Here is a 9,952-nt window from a genome sequence, read left to right on the forward strand (position 1 = left end):
AAAAGTAAAGACAAATCTGATTAAATACCAAAATACTGTAGCACAAAATTTTTATATCAAAATATAATTCTTTATAAAAATATAGCAATTTATTATCAATTTATCTGGACTATTCTTTTAATAAATGTATTTGTGGTAAACAAAAGTAAAGAACAAACTTCAATAGGTTAAAGGTTATCATACACAAAATAACATTTAACTTACCAACTGCTGTTAGACATTGTACTGAAGTTACAACAACCTCAAAACTTATACATCTAAGTAAATAACTTGTAAAAATGGCCACGAGTAGGAAGGTGGAGGTTCATATGGCGAGGTGGACGACATTGTTGGTTATTAAGGTAGGTAGTGAAGCCTAAGTGTGTGGTGCAGTTGTGTGTTATATATAGCGTAAGAAAGAATGTGACAAAGAGGAGGAGGAGATAATAATGAGTAGTAACTTGTTGTAACCTCAAGAGACGCCCAAACCTCACTCAGGTCAACCAACCCACACAAAGAAAACCTCATTCCTTCACACTACCTCATCTTCCCACTCCACTTTACATTAATATTGGTGATTCATGAATGTAGGCGCCATAATACAGTCCCTATATGCACCACTAGTCAATATAAACCACTTACTTGAGTTAAAACAACAAAGAAAACAACGAACTGCGGCTACTCAGAACACACCACATTCAAACACGAACTAAAACATTTATTTTACCACAAACTTAAAAATCAATTATATCTACATTTACCAATCAAAACCAATCAAAAATATTAACATTTTAATATTTATTTGTAATATATAGTAAGGAATAATAATTTTAACGTAACAAAGAATGATGTCTTCCCATTTCTAGCGACTTTATTAACTCTGTTTTCTTTGACGTTTACCAGGATACACTTATCTATTTTACTTACTTCTTATTCATATGCACAATTCATTGAAAATTATATATTATTACGCCCAGAGAAGGCGCCCAGCCCAGTCCAGCTAACCCAGCCCAGTCCAGCCAAACAAGCCCAGTGCAGTCAACCCAGCCCAGTCCAGCGAAACCCAACCCAGCCCAATGGAAATAAGTCACTCTGACTTTTTTGGGTTATCCTAGGTTCTCTACACATATGTTGCTATGTATGATCATCTATGTAACTGTATTTGTGTATACCTGAATAAACTTACCAGCCCAGTCCAGCCAACTCAGCCCAGTCCAGCCAACCCAGTCCAGCCAACCCAGCCCAGTCCAGCCAACCCAGCCCAGTCCAGCCAACCCAGCCCAGTCCAGCCAACAAAGCCCAGTGCAGTCAACCCAGCCCAGTGCAGCCAACCCAGCCCAGTGCAGCCAACCCAGCCCAGTGCAGCCAACCCAGCCCAGTTCAGCCAACCCAGCCCAGTCCAGTCATCCCAACCCAGTCCAGCCAACCCAACCCAGTCCAGTCAACCCAGCCCAATGGAAATAAGTCACTCTGACTTTTTTGGGTTATCCTAGGTTCTCTACACATATGTTGCTATGTATGATCATCTATGTAACTGTATTTGTGTATACCTGAATAAACTTACCAGCCCAGTCCAGCCAACCCAGCCAGTTCAGCCTAGTTCAGTCCAGTCCAGTCCAGCAAGACCAGGCAGTCCACCCCAGTTCAATCCAGTCCAGCCCAGTCCAGCCCAGTCCAGTCCAGTCCAGTCCAGTCCAGCCAGTCCAGTCCAGCCCAGTCCAGCCAGTCCAGTCCAGCCAGTCCAGTCCAGCCAGTCCAGTCCAGCCAGTCCAGTCCAGTAAAGCCCAGCCCAGTCCTGCCAGCCCAAGTCAGTCCAGTCCAGCCAGCCCAGTCCAATCAGTCCAGTCCAACCAGTCCAGTCCAGCCCAACCAAGTCAGTCCAGCCAAGCCCAGCCCTTCTGTATAAATTACTAATTGTATAAAGAAGCATTTCTTCTTCATCAGGTCACCAGCCTCAGTAGGTGACAGCCTATGTGTTGAAAAAACAATTATGTAGTTATCATTTTTGTGCATCAATTAAAAAGAAGACACTGTACTGTACAAATAAAAATATTGTTTTACAGATCCCTAATAAAATTTTTTATTTCAATGGATAATGCCCTTTATTAAGGAGAGTCCTGGAGGTGGGAAGTACAGTGCCTGCACTTTAAAGGACAGGTTTGGGATATTGGCTGCTTGGAGTGACATCTAAACTGTTGTATCTGAGTGCCTCTGAAAAGAGTGATCATGTGTGAATGCTGGTTAAAGTGTTTCCTTCTAGTGTCACCCTGCCTCGGTGGGAGATGGCCGACGCGTCAGAAAAAAATAATGATGATCACATATGCATAGCTGGCAAAATAAAGCTAGGGAGCTCCCCTCTGCTGGATGTGCAACTTTTTGCAAGGGAGGACCTTTCGTGTAGCAGTGGGTGGCGCTTTGTCCTCACCCTGCCCTGTATACCGGGGAGTGCCCCAGGGATCTGTTCTTAGCCCACTCCTTTTCTCTGTCTTATTGTCGGATCTCCCTTCCATCCAGGGAGTGCATATCCTGGTATATGCGGATGATGTGGCCCTTATGTGCAGTGCCCCAGCTTTACTGACAGCACAGGAAACACTTCAGGGTGCCCTGCAATGCATAACATCATGGGCCACCACCTGGGGTTTGGAGGTTAGTGACACTAAGTCCAAACTCTTATGCTTTACTAGACGTCGACTCCCCACTCTTCCATCAGTCTCATTGAACCAAACGCCAATCCCTTTGGTCTCTTCTCATCATTGGTTGGGAGTCACCTTAGATGCACCATTCTTGACATGGAAGAAACACATAGCGGCCCTTCACCTCTCGTGTGCACGTCGCACTGCACTTACGCGCCGGATCTCTGGCACCAAGTAGGGGACAGATCGAGACCTTCTCTATAAGTTCTATATAGCTATGGTTCGCAGCAAGCACACTTATGCGAGTGAAGTGTATGGCTCGGCTTCTTCCTCCTCTCTTCATTGCTTAGACATTCTCCAGAATTCAGCCATCCGTAATATGCTGGGGGCATTTCCCTCCACCCCTATCGCAGCCTTGGAGGCAGAGTCGGTGATAGTCCCTCTCTCGTCGGTGAGGACAGCGAGGAACTGTTTACGACTCTATCATATGGCCTCTCTGCCTTATACTCACCCTTGTCGCCTCTCTTCACAGATGTGGGAGACAGCCTCTGTCCCCCCACGTTTGGCTCAGCCTTCATTTGTAGCCAGAGCCCAGCGTTCCCTGTCCTGCCTTACTCTTCCTGCACTTGTGATGACTCCCTCCCCTCTCCAATCTCCAGCTTCCTCCTGGCTGGACCTGACACGATACATTCACCTGGATTGGCACTACAGGAACAGGGAACCCCCCTCAGTTAGCTGCATTTCTATCTGAAGAGTTTTGCTCTGTTACATACGGCTCTTCATTCTCCGTCTACACGGATGGCTCGGCACGGTCCTCCCCCCCTTCCACATCATCTGCAGCCTTCTTCATTAATCTCTCCCTGTGTCAAACATGGCAGTTGGACCCTGCTCATTCTGTTCTGGCATGGGAGCTCTTCGCCATTCACCAGGCTCTGGCTTTTGTCCTAGATCACATTCCCCCACAACCATTGGTTCTCTTCTCAGATTCCCAATCTTCCCTGGCACTTTTGTGCTCTGCCCATCCACGATCACTGTGCGCCCTCGTTCGTCGGACACAATCTCTCCTCCTGCGCTTCTTGCGGAGCCCAGGTTGGAGCATCTCCCTTCAGTGGGTTCCCGCCCATGTTGGAATCTGGGGTAATGAAGTGGCAGATCGGGCAGCCTCCCTCGCGCACACACTTCCTACTGTTACCCCTCTTGCCCTGGGCCACAGTGATTTCACAAGGGCTGTTTGGAAGGGAATCTGTCATCAGTGGCAAGAGGGCCTTGCACATTCCCTCTCTTCTTCGGCGTTGGGCTCTGTCCAAACTTTTAATGGTCCCTGCCCTTGGGCTCGCCATCCCAACCGCTTGGTGGACGTTGCACTGACTCGCCTTCGAGTCGGGCACTTGCGACTGGCGGCTCATCTATATCGCCTTCGGATGACGGACTCTCTGTACTGCCCATGGTGTCCCTCACAGCCTGAGACGGTGGAACACTTCCTGCTGTGGTGCCCACGTTATCACTCTGCATGGACTACTCTCCGTGCGGCCTTGCACACACTTGGGGTGCATACTTTCACTCTACCTGTCCTCCTCAACAGGAAGGGGTTTCACCCACTGGACCATCAGGAGATATTGGCCTGTACCTGCTCCTTCCTGCTGGCTTCAGGGCATATCAGAGACATATAATACATAGTTATTAGTCAAGACATTCTTCCACTTTGGTTGATTTTCCCTCTCCTAGCACTGGACGGCCGGGCTCGATACGGTGTAGGCTGTCAGTGGCCCTGAAACCCAACAGAAGAAGAAGAAGCTAGGGTTTGAAAAATGAAATTCCACCACAAATATGTGGTAAAAATGAGAAATTTTTGAAAATAGAAAAACATTAGGGAAGAGACTTCACTAACCAGCATAGTCAGTGGCATTGACATCTGCCCCCTGAGATATTAGCTGAGATATACGGTCAGTATCACCCTTGATAGCAGCAACATGTAGAGGAGTTTCCCCACGCTCGTTCCGTTTGTTTACTCCTCGACCGAAGTTTGGAGTGTTTGGGGTACGAGGACTGCTGGAATGGCTCAGCTCTGCCTTGTCTGCAAAACAATAAAGCCTTTACACAAATCTACTTCTATGTTGCTTTATTTTCTGAAAACTAATGCTAGTATTTTTACAACATGTTAGATTTTGTACTGAATGACAATGATAAAAAATTAAGAGATCAGATGGAATGAAAAAAAATCCAGCACATATTTAATAAGTGCAATATTCAATAGAATTTTTATTGCAGTAACTACTGTAATAATTCTTTTTCATTTTGTTTGGGCGAAGCTCAGGTATGTACAAAAGAGCAAAAATTATTTTCCAATAAAAGTAGGCCTTAGACAGGGATATGATGTCACCTTGGTTGTTTAACATATTTATAGATGGGGTTGTAAAAGAAGTTAACTCTAGGGTGCAAAAACAACATCCAGCATTGGACCCCTGCTTAGACGAGATGGGACCTACACGGATGACAGCAAAGAAATGAGCAAGATACTAAGTCCCAATACAACTCGGAGTTCAGTGAGCCATTAACCAGACTCAGGGTCAACAATCTAAATGAATTTTTTACAACAGACTCAAAGTTTGATTAATTAAAAAAATCTCTGATAATATCCTAACACCACAAGACTTCAAAAAGGCAATTAACGACATGCCCATGCACTCTGCCCCAGGCCTGGACAGTGTTGGAAAAGCAATGATCATAGACAAACTGAGTGGATTTAGAAGGATAACTAGATAATGCTCAGTCAAACAAAAATGTCATCTGGGTTTATCATGAATTTGTTTAAACTGTGAATGAAGTTTCAAGATATAATTTTTTAAACCACATTGCCATTTCCCACCAAGGCAGGACGACTCAAAGAAGCTAAGACATTCATCATCACTCATTCAATACCTATTACCAAAAACACACAAGTATCATAATTCAACTACAGGAGGGCCCTGCTTATACAGCAGGCAAGGCTCCAAGCTACTGCTGTAAAGTAAAAATTGCTGTAAAGTGAAACATAGCCTTTTTTCACTTTCAAATGCATATAAAAGCCTGATAACATGTTACACTATCATATATAAAGTGAGCAATAGAGCTTGGCATAAAAAATGCACATACAGTACACACATTACTCATCTTCAAATATTTTTGTCCTTAGCTTATAGTGAGTGGTGAATACGTGTGCATATTTATTGTAGGAAATCTGAATAAATGAAGAATGGGTATAATTGAAAACCGCTGCATTAGAGAAATGCTGTGAAGCAATATGCTATAAAGCAGGGCCCTCCCATAACCATCAAAACCTTAACAAGATATAAATATGTAAATTTAACCAACCTGGAGGAGATGGTGAGGACATTTGCATAAGAAGTGCAATCTGTTGCCTCTCAGACATGGGCATGACTGGCCGGCTGGGAGTACGATGAGTAGTGGATACATCTTCAGCCCAGCCCACCATTGTTTTACCAACTCCCACACTGTTGCACCCTCCAACACTACTGCTACTCTTGGTTATTTTTTTATGGAGACCAATATTGATGCTGTTGGAGGGGTCAGTTAAGCCTTGGGTTTCAGTGAAGCTTTTACCTCTTAATTCACCTTCAGCTGCTGATACAAAAAATGTAATGTTCAATAATTAATTATTATTTAGGAGCTACCTAATTTACTTAGTTAATTATTTTTACATCTTTCAAGTACTACAGTAATCCCTGAATATGACAGCCTTAAAAAAAACAAAATAGACATTTTAGTAGCATGTAACTACATACTATATAGAAAATCCCTTGTTATGCAAAGCATTTCAGGCAGCCTTAAAGCTGAATTATAATTACTGATAGTACATGCGAATAAAAAGACAAAGTGTTTAAAATATTGGAGGTATTTAGTAATTCAATAAAAAAAAGTAAAACTAGTGATTTATTAAGAAGCTAGGTAGAAATATAACAATCTAGTTGAACACTGTCCACCATGACTCAAGTTCATTAAGCTGAGAGTTTATTGTACTACTGTATAATGACACATGTAATTCCCTAAACTGTAAAACACCTTGTATTACTTTTGAAAATAAAATTTGTATTTGCATTTTTATATGCATAAATCAGACACAAAATTAGGAATAACAAATTACATTAGTCTTAAGAGTTAATGCATTCTGAAAATGATACAGTACATAGTTCATTAAATGTTATTAAAAACCGAAAAATTACTAAATTTACTAAAAAACTTATTGAGTGAGGTATATTTAGAAACGACTATCAACACACAACACTAATATATCTGTAGTGAAGAGTTGTATGCTGTCTGAAGTGAACTGCATCAACACACTATGACAATTTATATTATTTATGAACAGTCAGAGTGTAAAGTTTACATATGATATAAAGCTCTGACATTATGATAATAGTTATTTATGATAAGAGTTGGCATATAAAAAGCAGGGGTAAAACTGCTTATTTTTCATCAGAGCAGTGAAGTAAAAATATATAATAGTAAATAATTAAGTTTATTTAGGGACAGGTACACATAAACACAATCATCATACATAGTGTAAATTATGTAGAATAACCCAGTACAAAATTTAAAAGTAACTTATGTCCACTGGGGTCCTTGTAATACATGTATAAAGCTCCTGTTACATGCCAAAGAGAGAGATTTAGAGAGAACAGCATTCAAAATATTTTACTTATGTCAATCTTTTGGAAAGTACCACTGTTCATTTTGAGGGATAGATGATGGCCTATCAAAGTTTTCAAATATTAAGTTTTGAAGTTCTAAACATTTGAAAACTAAAGGTCATGTTAATTCTCTTTATTTGAATGTTGATATATCAAGGTAGTGTCCAGAAATTAGGGTAGTATACTGTTAAAGAAAATAAAACAAACATTTACTACATGATAAAAGACAGGTTATTACCTGGTTCATTCTCCTTCTGTTCTTTGCTAGCACAGAAGAGCTTGCGCCTGGAGCTGACCGGCCTCACCATTGTGGTCACCCATCAGGCTGCAAGAATAAAGCTCCAAGCTTACTTGTATGATGAGTCTTAGTCTATCTCAGCTCTTGTTTGTAATGTTTGATGATCAAGTTTAATGATGAGTGATTATCTCAGTTCTTGTTTGTAATGTTTGATGATCATCCTAAATGATGAGTAATTATCTCAGTTCTTGTTTGTAATGTTTGATGATCATGTTTAATGATGAGTAATTATCTCAGTTCTTGTTTATAATGTATGATGATCATCCTAAATGATGAGTAATTATCTCAGTTCTAGTTTGTAATGTTTGATGATCATCCTAAATGATGAGTAATTATCTCAGTTCTTGTTTGTAATGTTTGATCTCAGTTCAGTATATAACTATGGGCTTTACAATTTACTTTTAATCTACCATTATAAGTTTATTATATCTTAGGAAATAATAATATCTTAGGTAAATTAATAGAGTTCAGAACGACCTTTGATATTTTAAGATCAGTACTTTAATGTCAAGACTTAAACACCAGTAAAGCTTATATTAACAAACCATGAATTAGTTGTGTGTGTGAGTATAAACACAAGCTAAATATACTTGAGTTAGTTAAGAAATATGATGATAAATTTAAGAGTTAACATTGAGAATAATAAAGGTGAGAGTTAGTACTAACTTAACTATCTTATACTCACATATCTACACCTTATACTGCTTATTTATTAGCTTTCAAGGTTATTTTAAGCATAGATCAAGGCGAGGTGAGTGTATAAAGGTGATCACTTGCCTTGAACATGACAAATGAGGTGATAGTGATGATGTAAACATAAGATCACCTTCACCTCAACAAACAAACAAACACACACACACCTACACTACTCTTCTCACTTCTTTCACACTCACTTACATTGTTTCTATCTCACTAACAAAAGTTTTCACAACCGTCACTAATTCACACGTCCACTGGCTCGCTTTTACTCATTTTTCAACTTGACAAAACACTTGAAATTATTGATTCTTGGGACGTTCGTTTTCCCGCGCAATCTGTGTGTTTTGGCAGCTGATGACGTCATGAGTGACGCTCACCCTGCGTCCGTATTGTATTATACAGTAGTCTATCATACACTACTGTATGATGACGTCATGAGTGACGCTCACCCTGCGTCCTTATTGTATATACAGTAGTCTATCATACACTACTGTATGATGACGTCATGAGTGACGCTCAACCTGCGTCCTTACTGTATTATACAGTAGTCTATCATACACTACTGTATGATGACGTCATGAGTGACGCTCAACCTGCGTCCTTACTGTATTATACAGTAGTCTATCATACACTACTGTATGATGACGTCATGAGTGACGCTCAACCTGCGTCCTTATTGTATTATACAGTAGTCTATCATACACTACTGTATGATGACGTCATGAGTGACGCTCACCCTGCGTCCTTATTGTATTATACAGTAGTCTATCATACACTACTGCATGATGACGTCATGAGTGACGCTCACCCTGCGTCCTTACTGTATTATACAGTAGTCTATCATACACTACTGTATGATGACGTCATGAGTGACGCTCAACCTGCGTCCGTATTGTATTATACAGTAGTCTATCATACACTACTGTATGATGACGTCATGAGTGACGCTCACCCTGCGTCCTTATTGTATATACAGTAGTCTATCATACACTACTGTATGATGACGTCATGAGTGACGCTCAACCTGCGTCCTTACTGTATTATACAGTAGTCTATCATACACTACTGTATGATGACGTCATGAGTGACGCTCAACCTGCGTCCTTACTGTATTATACAGTAGTCTATCATACACTACTGTATGATGACGTCATGAGTGACGCTCAACCTGCGTCCTTATTGTATTATACAGTAGTCTATCATACACTACTGTATGATGACGTCATGAGTGACGCTCACCCTGCGTCCTTATTGTATTATACAGTAGTCTATCATACACTACTGCATGATGACGTCATGAGTGACGCTCACCCTGCGTCCTTACTGTATTATACAGTAGTCTATCATACACTACTGTATGATGACGTCATGAGTGACGCTCAACCTGCGTCCTTACTGTATTATACAGTAGTCTTTCATACACTACTGTATGATGACGTCATGAGTGACGCTCAACCTGCGTCCTTATTGTATTATACAGTAGTCTATCATACACTACTGTATGATGACGTCATGAGTGACGCTCAACCTGCGTCCTTATTGTATTATACAGTAGTCTATCATACACTACTGTATGATGACGTCATGAGTGACGCTCACCCTGCGTCCTTATTGTATTATACAGTAGTCTATCATACACTACTGCATGATGACGT

At 40.9% G+C, this 9,952-nt stretch overlaps 1 protein-coding gene across 11 annotated transcripts in view; it reads right to left on the reverse strand.

Annotated features, from left to right (window-relative positions):
- Positions 1 to 8,642, reverse strand: part of LOC128703500 (ankyrin repeat domain-containing protein 11) — a 77,164-nt gene extending 68,522 nt beyond the window's left edge. For 6 of the 11 annotated variants that reach the window (XM_070104549.1, XM_070104546.1, XM_070104548.1 and 3 more), the window contains exons 1-4: positions 8,496 to 8,642; positions 7,539 to 7,625; positions 5,964 to 6,233; positions 4,501 to 4,686 (exon numbers count right to left, since the gene is read on the reverse strand). In XM_070104549.1, the coding sequence (XP_069960650.1) occupies positions 4,501 to 4,686; positions 5,964 to 6,233; positions 7,539 to 7,608 (526 nt within the window). In that variant the 5' untranslated portion in view covers positions 7,609 to 7,625; positions 8,496 to 8,642. Of the gene's footprint in view, positions 1 to 4,500; positions 4,687 to 5,963; positions 6,234 to 7,538; positions 7,626 to 8,283; positions 8,451 to 8,495 lie in introns of those variants that run through there. The other 5 variants (XM_070104542.1, XM_070104544.1, XM_070104540.1 and 2 more) reach the window with 5 other exon arrangements.
- Positions 8,643 to 9,952: the final 1,310 nt, after the last annotated feature.

The sequence above is a fragment of the Cherax quadricarinatus genome, chromosome 93, assembly GCF_038502225.1.
Source record: "Cherax quadricarinatus isolate ZL_2023a chromosome 93, ASM3850222v1, whole genome shotgun sequence".
In the NCBI taxonomy this organism is placed as follows: domain Eukaryota; kingdom Metazoa; phylum Arthropoda; class Malacostraca; order Decapoda; family Parastacidae; genus Cherax; species Cherax quadricarinatus.